The sequence below is a fragment of the Lutra lutra genome, chromosome 14 (genome assembly GCF_902655055.1).
Source record: "Lutra lutra chromosome 14, mLutLut1.2, whole genome shotgun sequence".
Taxonomy (NCBI): domain Eukaryota; kingdom Metazoa; phylum Chordata; class Mammalia; order Carnivora; family Mustelidae; genus Lutra; species Lutra lutra.
Genome location: NC_062291.1, coordinates 53547042 through 53565483, shown reverse-complemented (window position 1 = coordinate 53565483; position 18442 = coordinate 53547042). Strand labels below are relative to the sequence as shown.

At 38.9% G+C, this 18442-nt stretch overlaps 1 protein-coding gene across 1 annotated transcript in view; it reads right to left on the bottom strand.

Moving 5' to 3' along the window:
- The window catches only part of TNKS2 (tankyrase 2), a 70109-nt gene that overhangs the window by 48440 nt on the left and 3227 nt on the right, over positions 1-18442 (bottom strand). Inside the window, exons 2-4 of the mRNA XM_047701846.1 lie at positions 6422-6646; positions 4211-4306; positions 78-114 (exon numbers count right to left, since the gene is read on the bottom strand). Of these exons, the coding sequence (XP_047557802.1) occupies positions 78-114; positions 4211-4306; positions 6422-6646 (358 nt within the window). The remainder of the gene's footprint in view (positions 1-77; positions 115-4210; positions 4307-6421; positions 6647-18442) is intronic.

Here is an 18442-nt window from a genome sequence, read left to right as displayed (position 1 = left end):
CTTAAAAGTTTGCTTGTTACTTAAAAAAATTAATGATAAAGTTATTCATGACACTTATTTATAATACTAGTACACACCTGGCACTTTCCAAAAGTTCATCTTTCTTATATTCACCTGTGAATTAGGGGGAAAAAAAATGAAAAAAAAAAAATTTAATCACAAAAGCATTAACAGCTTCATGCATAAAGCTCCTCATGAACTATATTTAAAGTAGATAAATCTGGAAATAGGTTTCCAATGAACAGAAACTGATTAACAGAATACTGTGCAGTTTAAAAATATTTATATGAATATGGAATATATTTGTTATGAAAGTAAAAAAAAAAAGTGGGCAGGGGGGTGCCTGGGTGGCTCAGTGGTTTAAGCCTCTGCCTCTGGCTCAGGTCATGGTGTCAGGATCTTGGGATCATTGAGTCCCGAGGCATGAAGCCTGCTTCCCCTTCTCCCTGCCTGCCTCTCTGCCTACTTGTGATCTCTCTCTCTCTCTGTCAAATAAATAAATAAAATCTTTAAAAGAAAAAATAAAAGTTAAAATAAAAAAAAGAAAAATCTAGTATTACATCATGAAGCTATCTGAAAACAGTATGTTCCAAAAAGGAAAGCCAAGAAGAAAATATACCAAAATTTCAACAAAGTTTGTCTTAGGTAGTAGGTTACTGGTGAGCTTTTCCTTTTCTTTTTACTCCTCAAATTTTCTAAAACTGGTATGTTATTTGTGCAACGGACAAAATGCACCCACAACTTCATTCCAAAGTAACACAAAACAAAATCCAATATGCCAACATCATAGACATAACAGAAGATAATCTATGGGATTACCAACTGGACATAATCATTAATACTTTTATGAATGCAGAAGATTTTCCAACACTAAAACTATATTATAGTACTACTTTAAATATACAAAAACAGGATTAAATATAAACTTTTTTTTTTTTAAAGATTTTATTTATTACTTGACAGAGATCACAAGTAGGCAGAGAGGCAGGCAGAAAGGGAGGGAAGCAGGCTTCCTGCTGAGCAGAGGGCCTGATAGCGAGGCTCCATCCCAGGACCCAAGGACCATGACCTGAGCCGAAGGCAGAGGCTTTAACCCACTGAGCCACCCAGGCCCCACAAATATAAATTCTTTATGCCGATAGCTTCCATACTTACAAATGCATACAAACAAAACTTTAAAAAAATACAACTTAAATTAACATAATTTAACATAACGGAAGTGTATTGATTTGCTGAAATAAAATACAAACTGATGTTCACAATAAAAATATATACTGACTGCTAATGCAAGGATTCTTTGAGCCCCAAGATTTTTAAAAAAGAGAAAAGCAGGGAATAGCATGGAAAAGTGAAGGGGGAAATGGAAGTGATAGTTCCAGTAACAGCTTGCTTTTCTAGAGCCTCTTTGGAGTACTGGACTAAATTTTGCCAGTAATACCAGAAGTATCACAAAGTCCAAGCACATGAGCTCACAGCAGAACCCCTCAGGCTCTTGACTATTAGATCAGATGTGATTCTAATGGTGCTCACACAGGTAAGAATCCAGAAAATAATATGGCAGAGAGTTTTTTAAGAAGAAACATGCGAAATGGATACTACCACTCAAAAAGTTTAAAATGAACCTAGGGTGCCTGGGTAGATCAGTTGTTAAGCATCTGCCTTCAGCTCAGATCATGATCCCAGCATCCTAGGATCAAGTCCCACATTGGGCTCCCTGCTAGGCCGGAAGCCTGCTTCTCCTTCTCCCACTCCCCCTGCTTGTGTTCCCTCTCTGTGTCTCTCTCTGTCAAATAAATAAATAAAATCTTTAAAAGAAAATAGGATAAAATGAACCTAGAGACTAAGCCTTATATGCGTTAACAGGTTCCAAAGACATGAATATGTTAAGAGAAAACAGTAACTGACATTCTTCAAGGTACTGAAATTGGTATGACCAGAATCCTCTGCTTTAGAAAAAACAACAGAGCTTTTTGAAAGGTTTTCTTAAAAAAAAAAAAAAAAAAAAAAAAGTATATTAAAAAACGCATATAAAGGGGGCAAAACATGTTACCTGGAAAAGTCAGGGACATTTATTTATTTATTTATTTATTTTAGATTTTTAAAATATCTTACTTCATTTTTTTTATTTTTTTAAAGATTTTATCTATTTATTTGACAGACAGAGATCATAAGCAGGCAGAGATGCAGGCAGAGGGAGAGGAGGAAGCAGGCTCCCTGCTGAGCAGAGAGCCCAATGTGGGGCTCAATCCCAGGACCTTGGGATCACGACCTGAGTCGAAGGCAGAGGCTTCAACCCACTGAGCCACCCAGGCGCCCTAATATCTTACTTCTTAAAAACTGACAGCCTATATAGAATCTTATCATAAAACCATATACATTACAAAAAATTTTTATAAGAACAACTTCAATGTCTAGAAAAGTAGCATTTTTAGGCAGTTCCAGCTTGGAAATACAAATTCTCTGATTTCAAAAGGAGATGTTTCATAAACCTACTCACTTGTCAATAAAATTAATTTCTGAGATTTCAAATATTTTAAGCTACTTTCATTTTTTAAAAGTTTTTATTTTAATCACCAGGTGCTCATCACAGGTGCACTCCTTAATCCCCATCACCTGTTTCACCCATCCTCCTACCCACCTCCCCTCTGGTAACCATCAGTCTGTTCTCTATAGTTAAGAGTCTATTTCTTGGTTTCCCTTTTTTTCCTCTTTGCTTATTTTTTTTGTTTCTTAAATTCTTTACAAGAGTGAAATCACATTTGTCTTTCTCTGACTTATTTCACTTTGCATTATACTCTAGCTCCATCCATGTTGTTGCAAATGGCAAGAATTCATTCTGTTTTATGGCTGAGTAATATTCCATTGTGTATATATACCACAACTTTTTTATCCATTTATCTATGGATGGACACTTGGGCTGCCTCTATACCTTGGCTCTTGTAAATATGCCGCTATAAACATCAGGGTGCATGTGTCCTTCTGAATGAGTGTTTCTGTATTTTTTTTTTTTTTTAAAGATTTTATTTATTTATTTGACAGAGAGAGACCACAAGTAGGCAGAGAGGCAGGCAGAGAGAGAGGAAGGGAAGCAGGCTTCCTGCTGAGCAGAGAGCCCGATGTGGGACTTGATCCCAGGACCCTGAGATCATGACCTGAGCCGAAGGCAGCGGCCCAACCCACTGAGCCACCCAGGCGCCCCAGTATTTTTTGAGTAATACCCAGTAGTGCAATTGCTGGATCACTGGGTAGTTCTATTTTTAACTTTTTAAGGAACCTCCATGCTGTTTTCCATAGTGCCTGCACCAGTTTGCATTCCCACCAACAGTGCACAAGGGTTCCTTTTCTCTACATCCCCACCAATACCTATTGTTTCTTATGTTGTTGATTTTTAGCCATTCTGACAGCTATAAATGATGTTGAGTATTTTTTTTTTTTTTAAGAGAGAGAATGCGTGCGTTTATGTGCACAGGAGTGGGGTGGGGAGGGGCAAAGGGAAAAACAGAGATAGAATCCATCCTGGGCATGGAGCCTGATGCAGGGCTTGATCTCATAACCCTGAGACCATAACCTGAACCGAAATCAGGAGTTGGAGGCTAACTGACTGAGCCACCCAGGTGCCCCAATACTGAGCATCTTTTCATGTGTCTGCTGGCCAACTGTCTATCTTTTTGGAGAAATGTCTATGCATGTCTTCTGCCCATTCTTAATTCGATTATTTGTTTTTTGGGTGTTGATTTTTCTAAGTTCTTTATATATTGTGGATATTAGTCCTTTATTAGAGATGTTATTTGCAAATATCTTCTCCCATTCTGTAAGGTGCTTTTTAGTTTTGTTGACTGTTTCCTTCTCTGTGCAAAAGCTTTTTATTTTGATGTAGCCCCCGTTGTTTATTTTTGCTTGGAAAAGTCAGGGACATTTAAAACATGTCCTGAATACATGATAGTAACACGCAATTTTCTATTACCCCTGAACGAAATACGACAGGAAGCACAAATTTAAACACCAATTTAAAAAGAAAAAAGAAAAGCTTTACTTTTCTTAGGTAATAATTAAACACCAATTATCCAGATGTAGAAAAGATTAACAACTGAACTGACAGTATTTTGAAAATCTAGTTAAAGTCATTAACTGGAAGAAACAGACCGTCTACCTAGGAGGCTCAATTCTTTATATTCTTCCCAGAATACCCAAAGTGAGTACATAGACTTACCGGTCAGCACTGCTTTGGCAGATGGGTCTGCTAAATCTAATGCTGTCCTCCCATCTGTATTCCGGATGGTTGGCTCAGCTCCATGCTGTAAGAGCACTGCAACAACACAGCGACAATACCTTTCAAAATGGTAATCATGACAATCGGATCTTCTCAAAATTCTGGTCCAGAAGTCTTTGAGTTATTTAAAGACCTTCCATATCCTGATGGCATGCTAAATGTTGTATTTTAAAGATAAGATTGTATAAAATATTGCATTATTTAATGTATAAGATACATTAAATAAATGTCCCCTAAGCTCAATGTAAGGTTTCCTTTGCTTTGTGACTAAGGACAGATAAGAGTATATAAAGAAATAAAGGGCTAATTTGCTTAAAAGCTTGTTCTCTAATTCCAAATGAACAACTGCTCATGGTAGACTGTCCTATCATAACAAAATGGAATTTCTAAAGCTATGGATAGTCCAGGAATAGGGATCTGTGGAATTAGAAAAGAAAAATAAAATCACATGGGTAAATTCTTTAAAAAAGAAAAAAATGCCCTCTGTAGGGTTAACAAACCCCAAATCAAAACCATTTCATTACATCCTAGAACATACACAAAAAAGGCTTATGCTGTATTCTATATTGTTATCTGTCATATAAAGATATTCTAGCACACTCTGTAAGTAAGGTGCCAAGGAAAGACAGGCTAATACATGCAGAGAGGGGAGCTACCTCCCGTTCTTTGACACAGTTATATTCATTCCGCTCTACTACTCCCTGTAACAATGCTGGCCAGTAGAAATAAAATGTGAGCCACACATGTAATTTAGAATATTCTAGTAGCCACATTAAAAAAAAAAAAAGGTTTATTTTAAACACATTTTATTTAACCCATACCCAAAGTACCATTTCAGTATTTTATTTATACTGTGATCAATATAAAATTGAGACTTTTGCATTGCTGTTTTTCCAAAGTCAATCTCTGAAAACTGGTATGTAAAAAGTGTATCTCAATTCAAATCAGCCATATTACAAGTCCTCAGCTACCATACTGGACAGTGAAGACTGGACAGTGAAGAACTATATTTGGAAAACCCTACATTATTAAAGCTGATTATTTGTATCTCTGAGACTCAGGAACTAGAAAAGGACTATGAGCAGAGGGAGTAACAACTTAGATAACACAGGAAAGGAGAATTGGGCAGAGATTAGTGGGTAATGTGTTTTCTATCTTTATAAATGACCTAACCTGAACTAACCTGACCAGTATAAATAGTGATTTGGGGCTTTGAGATGAGGGGAGGTCAGTCAGTCCAGCTTAGAGCACCTGGGCTTTTCCTAGTGCACAGAGTTGGTTTTCTATCTGTCTCCAACATTTCAACTGTCCCTGTTTTGCATCAGGAAACAGAGCTAAGGTAAGCAGAGTCCAAAATCCCTGACTGGAAGGCTCAGAAAAGTTAATACCAGATTAATGAAAACTCTCAAATAAGCAACCTTTTCAATGGTAATTTTGTCAGTGATCAACCTGTCAGGCAAATCCTCTATCATTTGTTAAAGAATTCTAAATGACTGATAATTTGTCCTTCAAATGTTTCTGTACTTATCCTGCCATTTTTATTCTACAACAACCCTACTTCATACCCTCATCATTTGTCATTCCTAGCTGGTCTCTCTGATGCCTTCTATTCAACCTAACCCCCTTCAGATCATTCTTTTGAAAATAAGCTACACTTCATGAGACTATTTCCTTTTAAAGTCTTCAATGATTCCACACTGCTTACATAACAATAACAAGCTCCCTAACCTGGAATTCAAAGCTCTTTATAAAGAAGTCTATCTACCTTTTCCAATCTTTCTCCCATTACTTCCTGGAAAGACTCCAGGAAGGAGCACCCTGACTCTAACCAAGTCACAGTACTCAGTTCCCTCTAACAATTCCTGTTCACTTCTACCATGACTTTACCTGGTTTTTCATGTGTCTTATTCTCCCAGGAGAATCTAAATTTCTAGAGAACAGGAATTTTGTATTCTCTTCTTTAAAGAACTTAAGTTTAATACCATATAAAAACAGACACTCAGTAAATAATGGTTAGGTTAAATCACAAAGTGTTCTTTAGTATTTAAATTCAGCCTGGCAGAATTTGATCATATTAACAAATGAATTCAATTTAGACTCAGAATTAGTTACAAACTGTTTCAGGAAGATTCAGAAAGTAAATAGTCTTACCAATGCAAACATCAATCTTTCCTTTAATTGCAGCTTCATGGAGGGGGGTATAATTCCAATTATCACGAGCATTTGGGTCTGCACCATGTCGCAAAAGGAGACTGACTACTTCAGCATGACCAAAAGAACATGCGTTATGAAGAGGAATAAGCCCCCCATCATCACGTGCTTGGACATTTGCACCATTCTGAAGCAAATATTCAACTACATCTTTCCGCCCAAAACCTAGAAGAAAGCAAATTATCCACATTTAAGTTTGCCAAAGAAAATATATCAGTAATGATAAGTACTAGCTATGCTAAAATGTCTCTGGATGAAGAATAACAAAAGATTCAACAATTCAAAAAATAACTGATGGAAAGGAGATCTGGAATATATCACTAACTAATCTTAATGAGAAAGCCAAGGGCCTAACGGTTTAGGCAATACAGCTGATCCTCGAACAACATGGGTGTGAACTGCACGGATCCACTTATAAGCAAATTTTTTACAGTACTGTAAATATGTTTTTTCTTCATTATTATTGTAAGAATACAGTATACAGGACATCATATAATATACAAAATATGCATTACTCGACTGTTTATGTTATCAGTAAGACTTCTATGGTCAACAGTAGGGTGTTTGTGGTTAAATTCTGGGTAGTCAGAAGTTATATGCAGATTTCTGACTGCACAGGGGGTCAACACCCCAAACCTCATGTTGTTCAAGGGTCAACTGTACCATTAACTTCAGAGAATGGTTATGAAATAGGTGACCGAAAGCCCAATGTTCAAATATTTTCCACTCTAGACTAGCATTTCTAATAGCAAATACAGAGTTCTGCATATTTAGAGTGTATACATTTTCAGATGTCCTAAGTATATAACTCTTGCTACAGAATCCCTTTCCCACATCTATCTCATAAAATGGTTCCACTAAATTGGGGGACTAAGAGATAGCAGCAACAAGGAATTCTGCTTATGGTTTATATGTGTCTGTGCAGTGAAGATAAAAGTGATCCTTGGGAAAGGTGTGACATCAGGTGTCTTCAAAGGAGCCCCCAATTTGTCACATGCACAACACAAGCGACTTCTTTCTAGGTAGGAGGCCTCCTTTGGAAAACCATGTACCACAGTTCTGCTCTAAGTGCTCCCATATCAAACAACAGAAAAAGTCCTACAACTCATTTTTACTGGTTTATAGCTTTAGTACCAATGAATTCCAATCTCTTACCATGCTCGTTCTCGCATAAAAGCACTTAAAACCTTTCTACAGCTAAAAAAATGAAATGAAAAGAATTTCAGGCATATGTTAAAGCAGATACATGTGTGCTGAGAGAGAAAGCCCTTCTCACTCACCTAAAGTTTCACCCCAATATTTTTTTACTTGATGAGAATATTTTGAAAATTATTTTTATTAACATATAATGTATTATTTGCCCCAGGGTCACCCCAATATTCTTAAAACCACCAAGGCTGAATACGGTTCTTCTAAAACCAGAGTGGGAGCTGAATGAGAAAGCAGCAGTAGAATGCTTTTAAGGTGTATGCCTAGGGCTGGCCTAGTTGCAGCAGATGGAGAATTAGATGGCTGTAAAGATTACCTGGATTCCATGTTTTTTAAATTAATTAATTAATTTATTTATTTAAAAAGACTTTTATTTATTTATTTATTTTACATAGGGAGATCACATGTAGGCAGAGAGGCAGGCAGACAGAGGGAGAAGCAGACTCCCTGCTGAGCAGATCACTGGATGCGAGGCTCAATCCCAGGACCCTGAGATATGGCAGAGGCTCAACCCACTGAGGCACCCAGGAACCCACTATGTTTTGTTTTAATATTGCTAGGCTCCATGTCACAAAGATGAGTATCTTTGTATCTCTGATTCTCCTTATTCTCAAAGAGCTCACAATTTAAGACAGGGAGAAACAAAAAGAGCTAAGAATTTCAATACAATATGACTGCCATACAGAGGTACATATAAAATGCTACAGAATCCAGAGAAGGAAATACCCAAATTGGGGGAAAGCAGAAAATAAGAAGGACTACCCAAGGAGATTCCAGCAAGGACATCTGAGCTGAAGGCATACAGAAAAATTAAGGGATCATAAGAGAATGGGGCAAGGAAAGATGAGGGGAAGGATTGGAATAAGGGAAGAGCACTGCAGTCCAAGCAGGAGAGACCAAAAAGTACATAGAAGACCAAAAAGTACATAGAAGCATAAAAGAGCAAATCATTCCTAATAGGATACAGAATGCCAATTAGGCAGATGGCAGGTGAGGAAGAACCTTTTATATGTCATGCTAAGGCAGCATCTAGATTTTGTCTTATGGAATAAATAGTGTTTTTTTTTTTTAAATATTTTATTTGTTTATTTGACAGAGAGTTAGAGAGAGAGCACAAGTAAGCAGAGCGTCAGGGAGAGGGGGAGAGAGAGAAGCAGGCTCTCTGCTAAGCAGGGAACCTTATGGGGCTCGATCCCAGGACCCTGGAATCATGAGCCGAGCTGAAGGCAGCCGCTTAACCAACTGAGACACCCCGGGCACCCTGAGAATAGTGTTTTCAAAACTGTTTTCAGGCAGATTTTAATGAATCATTTTCTGTCCTTAAAAAAATTTGAGATATAAACTTAAATAAAGCATATGAGTTTCAGGCATACGATATAATAATTCAGTATTTATATACATTGTCAAATGATCACAATAAGTCTAGTTAACATCCACCGACACACCTAATTACAAATTTTCTTGTGATGAGAACTTTTAAGATCTACTCTCTTAGCAACTTTCAAATATATGTGATTAACTATAGTCACCATACTATATATTTTTTTGTAATGGAAACTTGTATCTTTGGACCACCTGTACCCATGCACCCACCCTACTTCTCCTACTTCTCCCTCCCTCCTTCTTCTACTCATCCCCTACTTCTGGCAACCACCAATCTGTTCTGTGAACTTGGGTTCTTTTGTTTAGTAAGATTCCACATACAAGTGAAATCATACAGTACTTCTTTCTTTTACTTAGCATAACACTCAAGGTCAATCCATGTCACAAATGGCAATATTTTACTCTTACAGTTAAATAATATTCTATTATATACACATACCACTTTTCCTTCATCCATCAATTGACACTTAGGCTGCTTTAGGTCTTGACTATTATAAATGACACTGCAATGAACAGGTGTGTGTGTTTATCTTTTTGAGCTAACAATTCCTAATGAAATCTTGTAAAATTCTAATATATAGCGTGATCACTGAAAAAATACCCAATTTCTGGTACGTAACTGGCACTCACAGAGTTGCAACTTAACTGAATTCAGTGTAACAATACAATTCAGCTTGAATCCTCCTTCTTCAAAAGCCCTCACAAAGACCCAAAGGAAATTATCCCTGTATTACTGAGGCATCTCTTAGAAATAGTATGAAAACTACTACTATACGTTTTAAGTCATTACTGAAGGACAAACAAATACCTAGTAATGTTTAAGAACAACAATAAAGGGGCACCTGGGTGGCTCAGTGGGATAAAGCCTCTGCCTTCGGCTTGGGTCATGATCCCAGGATCCTGGGATTGAGCCCCCACATCGGGGTCTCTGCTCAGCGGGGAGCCTGCTTCTCCCTCTCTCTCTCTGCCTGCCTGCCTCTCTGCCTACTTGTGATCTCTGTCAAATAAATAAATAAAATCTTTAAAAAAAATAAATAAAAAACGAAACACCGTTCTGCATCTTTCTTTAAAAAAAAAAAAACTAGTAATATCCCAGAAACCAACTCCTATCAGTACCTATTTTATTTGTTGGAAGTATCATAATTTAACTATAGATCTTTCTCAACTTCTGATGGGTTTATAGCCTGATAAACCCATTAAAATTAAAATACTCTTAAGTAAAAAATGCATTTAATGCACCTGACCCCTAAACATCAATCACAGCTTGGCCTAGCCCACTTTAAATGAGCTCAGAACACTTAGATATTAGTCTACAATTGGGCTAAATCATTTCACACAAAGCCCACTTTATAATATAGTGTTGGGTATCTCCTGCAATTTACTGAATACTGTACAGAAAGAGAGTAACATAACGATTGTACAGAATGGTTTTAAGTGAACTGGCTGTGTACCCTCATGACTGCATAGCTGACTGGAGCTGCAGATCAATGCCCCTGCCCAGCATCATGAGTATAGTACTGCATAGTGCCAGCCCAGGAAAAGATCAAAACTCAAAATCTGAAGTATGGATTCTACTGAATGCATACCACTGTAAAATCATACAATCATAAACCATCATCAGTAGGAGATCTGTAGTTCCTTTCTCATGGATAGTTGTTACTAATTTTTTGCTACTGTACACAATATTGCCAGAAGTAACTAAAAAGAAAATTGACAGCATCTGGTGACTTCTTTAACTTGAGGACAGAGAAGGAATGGGGGTGACTATCAGATCTCTGAGAAACAAAACAGCTTTTGTGGGTTAAGATGATTTATTTTTGGAAATGCTTAGTGAGGTGTTTGTGGATCAAATACCAAGTAGAAGGTTCTGCAGATCTTGAACTCAGGAGCTAGAGCTATGACCATCAGGATGACATTTCAAGCCATGCATGAAAATAAATGAGGCTGGCTACAAAGCACTAGTTTTCTATCCGTTTTGTTGAAGGAAGTGTACTTCTATCAAAGACCCATTACTTTTCATCTTGTACTTTAGTCCCTTCCTACCTTCTCAAGGTCTCTGTTCTCTCCCCACTCCCAACAACCTCTCCCTTTCTACTAGATGATTCTTGATAGTATGTAAACGTGTTCTACATCTTCTATTTTATGAAAAATATCCTCCCTAAACTCAAATTTCCATTTCTCCGCTCCCTTGCATAATCAAATCTCTAAAGGCTGTCACCAATTCTCTCTATTCACTCTCTTTCAAATCCAATCTGGCTTCTGCTTCTTTTAACTACTTTCATCAAGGTCATTTAAAATCTCCATGTTGCCAAATTCAAGGGCTATATGTCTGTCTTCATTTGATCATACCCCTCAACAACATTTGGCAATTAAGTACTCCCTTCCTTGCTGAAGCACCCTCTCCAAAATTTCCATTTCATCACACACTCCTGGTTTTTCTGTCTCATCCATTCATTTAACAAATGATCAGAGAGTATCTACTACATGACAGACACTTTTTTTTTTGGTGCCTGGGACATGCTAATGAACAAGAGACCAAATCCCTGCCTTTGAGAACTTTATTCTGTGGAGATGGGGGTAAATGAGCAATAAATGCAAAAAAAAAAAAATGCTAGAAGGTCACAGGATAAAGAGCAGAATACGGAGAGATCAGGGTGTGTGTATGGAGGTGGGTTATAAAGTTGAATAGGGAGGTCACCACAGGTGTTGTTGGGATAGTAACATTTGATCAAAGACTTGAAAGACAGGTGGTTAGCCTTCCTGCCGACAGTATGGCCAGAATGACTGAAGCTGAGTGAGAAAGCAGCAGCAAAGTAGGAGATGAGGTTAGAAGTAATGAGGGCCAGATACATAGGTTCAACGACCCCTCCAAGAATCTGGTGGCAATTGTCAGAATAACAAGTGGCAGATCCTGGATACTCTGAAGGTAGAGCCTGCATAGTTTCTCTTGGATTGGATGAGGGGTGAGGGTAGGGCAGAAAAGGTGAGTGAGAGGAGTCAGGGATGACATTAAAGTTTTTGGACTGAGATAAGGGGGTGGAGCTGGCATCAACTTAGATGGGAAGGCTGCAGACAAAATAGGTCTGTGGCAAAAAGAGGAGGAGTTCAAGTCTGGGCAGTCCTATCTACCCAAGGCCATCTTGCCTCCTCCACCTAATTTCTAAATGTTCGCATTCCTCTGGACTCAGTTCTTTTTTTTTTTTAAGATTATTTATTTATTTATTTATTTGACAGAGAGAGAGATCACAAGTAGATGGAGAGGCAGGCAGAGAGAGAGAGAGAGAGGGAAGCAGGCTCCCTGCTGAGCAGAGAGCCCGATGCGGGCCTCGATCCCAGGACCCTGAGATCATGACCTGAGCCGAAGGCAGCGGCTTAACCCACTGAGCCACCCAGGCGCCCTGGACTCAGTTCTTTATCCATTTTTCCCTTCTTAGATGATTTCACCTACTTCTATGGCATTAAGTACCATTTAGATATACAGCTTCCGAATTTAAATCGCCAGTCTAGCTAGACCCCTCACCTGAATTCCAGACAGTTTACTGGACATATCTCCACCTGGATATTTCAAAGTCATCTCAAACTCAACATGTTCCCAAACTTTTCTTCATTTTCAATGCTCTAGACCCAACCACTACTGTCTCCAGCTTGAACTATTATTTCAACAACTTAATTGGGCCTCACCACTTTTGTCCCCAGTGACCTTTTATTTATTTATTTATTTATTTATTTAAAAAAAAAAAAAAAAGATTTTATTTATTTATTTGACAGAGATCACAAGCAGGCAGAGAGGCAGGTAGGGAGAGAGGGGGAATCAGGTTCCCCGCTGAGCAGAGAGCCCAATTTGGGGCTCGATCCCAGGACCCTGGGATCATGACCTGAGCTGAAGGCAGAGGTTTTAACCCACTGAGCCACCCAGGTGCCCCCAGTGACCTTTTATTTTTATTTTATTTATTTACTTATTTATGTATTTTTAAAAATGATTTTATTTTTTTATTTGACAGACAGAGATCACAAGTAGTCACAGAGGTAGGTAGGGAGAGAGGGGGAAGCAGGCTCCCCGCCGAGCAGAGAGCCCGATGTGGAGCTCGATCCCAGGACCCTGGGATCATGACCTGAGCTGAAAGCAGAGGCTTTAACCACTGAGCTACTGGCCCCCCAGTGACCTTTTAAAAACAACCATCATGGAGTGTCTGGGTGGCTCAACTGGTTAAGAGTCTGACTTTTGATCTCAGCTGAGCTCTTGCGTCCAGGCTGGGTGTGGAGACTACATAAAAGACAAAAAAACAAAAAAAAACCCCAAGCCCCCCCTCACCAAAACCAGTCATTATTATTATTTACATTATTTAAACCATGATATAATATGTACTAATATATTATCATTATATTACCAAGAATATGGTATTTCTTTAAAATAGTTCACTGGCTTCCCAGTGATGCTCACAGAATAAAATTCAATCACTCTTACTGTGTCCTACAAGACCTGCTGCATGAACTAGCTCTTATCTACTTCTCTAACTTCATTTCATACTGCTCTTCAGTTTCCAAATATGATCCAGGTTTTTTTCAGTTTATCAAGCATGCCAACGTTGCATGCTGCCCTTCTGCTTGGACTGCTCTTCCCTTTTTCTTTGCATTTCTCACTACTTACCGCAGTCATCCCTCACTATGCATTCCTTCTGACTAATTCAATAACTTTGTATCAACAGGATTTCCTAGCCATCAAGGTCACTGAAACCTGTGTGAAGACTGACAGCAGAAACCAGTATCTTTTTATTATTTAATTAATTTATTTTTTTAAAAAATTATTATTTTTTAAAGATTTTATCTTATTTGACAGACAGAGATCACAAGTAGGCAGAGAGGCAGGCAGAGAGAAAGGGGGAAGTAGGCTCCCCAGTGAGCAGAGAGCCCGACTTGAGGCTCAATCCCAGGACCCTGAGATCATGACCCGAGCCGAAAGCAGAGGCTTAACCCAGTGAGCCACCCAGGCGCGCCCCCCCCTCCCAACAAATTATTATTTTTTTAAAGATTTTATTTATTTATTTGAGAGACAGAGAAAGACAGAGAGAGAGTGAGTGAGAGAGAGAGATAGAGAACGAGCAAGGGGAGGGGCAGAGGAAGAAACGGACTCCCCGCTGAGCAGGGAGCCTGATACCGGACTCGATTTCAGAACTCTGAGACCATGACCTGAGCCAAAGGCAGACTGAACAACCCAGGCATCCTTGAAATCGGCAATTTTATTTTTTCAAAGATTTTATTTATTTATTTGAGAGAGAAAGAGCGAGAGAGAGCATGAGAAGGGGGAGGGTCAAAGGGAGAAGCAGACTCCCACTGAGCAGGAAGCCCAATGTGGGACTCAATCCTGGGACTCCAGGATCATGACCTGAGCTGAAGGCAGTCGCTTAACCAAATGAGCCACCTGGGCGCCCAATATGGCCAGTTTTTAAAGTCGCACTATAAAGACTACAGTATGTGAGCGGAGGTCATGTTGCTATCCTGAAAGAGTAGATGGAAGAGTTGGAGCTCTTGAAGGTCTGAAGCCACTTCTTTGCATGAAAAAAATTATTTAGAGGGGGTCAGCAGGTAGCTATTTCAAATTTTAAAATCTTTTATTGTTGGAAGTTTGGCAAAAGCTTTAGTTTTTTTTTTTTTTTTAAAGATTTTATTTATTTGAGAGAGAGAGTGAAAAGAGAGCACAAGAGGGAGAAGGAGACTCGTTGCTGAACAGGGAGCCCAATGTGGGGCTTGATCTCAGGACCCTGAGATCATGACATGAGCTGAAGGCAGAAAACTTAACCGAGTGAGCCACCCAGACACTTAAAACCTTTAGATTTAAGATGTTCCTCAAACTTGGGGCGCCTGGGTGGCTCAGTGGGTTGAAGCCTCTGCCTTCGGCTCAGGTCATGATCCCAGGGTCCTGGGATCGAGCCCCGCATTGGGCTCTCTGCTCAGCAGGAAGCCTGCTTCTCCCTCTCTCTCTCTCTGCCTGCCTCTCTGCCTACTTGTGATCTCTGTCTGTCAAACAAATAAATAAAATCTTTAAAAGAAAAAAAAAAAAAAGATGTTTCTCAAACTCCAAGGGTTAATCCTTGGTGAAATCCTCATTCTTATGGTCTCAAGAGCAGTTTAAAGTCCTCTGGTAAGTACTCTTTAAAAAAAAAAAAAAAAAAAAAAAAAGAAGCTTTGCAGGATATATTCTGATCATGTTCTCACTGGCCAGGTAAAACATGGGAAGGCCTTAGAGTTAATGCCAATCTCTAAATCCTAAGGATCTCTTTACAAAGGTATCAGAAGCCTAAAGTTAGTAGTCATGGCTACTCAGCATACACGGCAGTCTATTTTATAATTACGGAACAGAACTCATCTTCAAATACTGCTCTATGTTTGAAAATACTGATGAAATCATACACTGAGTCTGAATTCACTAAAAAGCACTGACAGGAAAACAAAACAGGTGTATTTGGAAAGTAAATCTGCTGATCAATAAACTGTGTCACTTAATGGTAGGTATTATGTCCTGTTCATTTCTATTCACTGGCCAAGGCCAGTAGCTGGCATGTAAGAGGACTTGATAAACATCTGCTTAGTACATTGTTGGAAGAGTAAGCAAATGACCCTCACAAGACTATGCAGTTGCCAATATGTAACCATTAAGGAGTCTATTCAATTTTTTTCTTGTCAAATTTCACTACTATGTCGGTACCATCAGTTTCAGGACTATTGCTAACCATGATTATTGTTAACATCTTATTTTGCTACTATACTAAAACATGATTTAATCTGAATGGTTTCCAAAGAGCAGGGGAAGTCACAACAGAAAAACCAATTTAGACTCTCAGAGAGTTTCATTGAAGGCCACCACCTCCCCTTTTTTTACAGTCCAAATGTGGGATGGGCCACTGATATAAACTGTCCAATATGAAATGATTGATGTCCAGGCTGGTGTCACACAGGGCTTTGTCAGAAGGAAAAGCTCAGAAACAGAAAATGTCAAAAAACACTATAAGACAGAGAAGGTTCTTGTGGTCTGGGAGTTGGGAATGTATAATTAAGAAGCCCTCAGCTTTGACTTACACAGCAAGGACTCTTACCAGATTTTTCTGAGTGATGCTATTTTAAACCTCTCATTTACTATTTAGTTTACCAAGATCCAGGAAAGTTATCCTTCATATGTATTTCTTTAGAATGAGGAATATAAATAACAAGGTTTTGCTCAGTGCAACTTGGGACAGATATACTACCTCTCTGGTCAGACTAGGAGAAATCTGGAAAAGAATGTCATGGCCTCTGGGTTATCAAATCCTGACAATCTGAGTGAAGAGTACTGAAACAAATACTCCAAACTAGTTATTATTGAAGTAAATCTCTGAGTCCCACAAGATCCTGAAGAAAGAGGTGTACCTCAAGTGTTGGTAATATACTGGGAGGTCTGGTAAGTTAAGAAATACCCTAAATTCTTAAACAAACTGGTCTTTACTTGATATATACATATTTTTTTAACTGATGTGGGATTTAATCATTTCCCACAACAAAAACAAATCCTGGAAATAAGATGTAATCCTAGTCCTAGGTAAGGAATATGGATCCATTTTGTGCATCTCCTAGAATTACAGCACTGGCCTATAGCCAAAAGTAGGAAAAGCTATTGAGATGTTTTTGGAGGTCTTAGCACCATTTTGGGAAAAGATATGAATGGCAATCACAAAGGCTATTATATCTTTGGTAGCTGACTTGTTAAAACATTCACTTGCGGTAAACATTCCACTTTCTTATACTAGTTCAGATTCTGACCATTTGGTCCAACTGCCCACTCTTTCTACATCTCTGAAAGATGCCAATCCGACCACTGGACATTTCCAGCCAATTTCACAATCGAACAGATTATTAAAGGCAGTCTGACTCCTTGTAACCTTTCACCTACTGGCCTTGGTTTTGACTGCCCAAGCCACAGAACTCATATCCAATATCCCTTTCACTTTTTTACTTGTCTTCTATGTATGTGAAGACAATAGCGTTGTCTAACCTTAGTCTTCTTCCATCTCTAAGGTGACTCTAGTTTTCTTATCTGTTGCTTTTATAATAAATTCCTTATGTTCTAATTTCACTTCCCTCCTCTGAATAAAATACCAAACCAGGGGTGCCTGGGTGCTTCATCCCGTTGAGCAGCTGGACTCTTCATTTCAGTGCAGGGTCGTGGGATTAAGCCCCGCACTTGGTGCGGAGTCTGCCTGAGATTCTCTCCCTCTCCCCCGTTGCCCCTCCCCCAAAAGCACACTTTCCATCCCTCTCTCAAATAAATAAATCTTAAAAAAAAAAAAAAAAAAAGGGGGCGCCTGGGTGGCTCAGTGGGTTAGGCCGCTGCCTTCGGCTCGGGTCGTGATCTCGGGGTCCTGGGATCGAGTCCCGCATCGGGCTCTCTGCTCGGCGGGGGGCCTGCTTCCCTCTCTCTCTCTGCCTGCCTCTCTACTTGTGATCTCTCTCTCTCTGTCAAATAAATAAATCTTTGAAAAAAAAAAAAAAAAAAGACACCAACCCTCCCAAAACGCTCTTACAAGCAACTTACACAACTGAATATAATAACTGGAAATCAATCTTAGTCCAATGTAGATGTCTAAGTAGCATATAAATACAAGTGTTACCTTGTTTAGCTAGAACTCTATAATGCAAGCTCTTTTCAACTGGACATTCTCTAATAACATATAAATATGTACCACATCTCTTTCCATCATCTCTATATGTGAATATGTGAATTTCTTAAACCTAAAAGGTGTTTTACAGATTTCTCCACTGAATGATACCTCTTTGCACGCCGCAAAGACTGAAGCCACAGAATTCTATCACCACCCCCAATCCTATTCTAAGGTTCTAGAGAATGCTATATATTTCCTTCTTTGGCTCTGACAGACAACATGATGTTCTTCCCAAGGTTTTGTCTCTCTTCCTTATTTTTCAGAAATAAATTCAGAGAACCAATCTCCTTTACTGTAATCTGCTGTTTTCTAGGATATTTTACTGTCAAGAATTTCAGATGGTATTGCTTTTGGCAAAATTAGACTTGCAGCTTCCCTATCCATCAACTTGCCTCAACAAGTTTTGTGATTTATTAAAAAAGAAAAAAAATCATTCATATCCTCTGTGTGTGGTGGGGGACTGAAGAAGAAACAATTTTTTTCTCATAAGGAATGGCTTCTGAAGGGGTTCCTGGGTGGCTCAGTCTGTTAAGTGTTCAACTCTTGATTTTGGCTCAGGTCACGATCTCAGGGTCTTGAGACTGAGCCCCCACATTGGGATCCAAGCTCAGCACAGAGTCTGCTTGAGATTCTTTCTCTCCCTCTTCCTCTGCAGCCCCCCCTACCCTGAGCTCTCTCA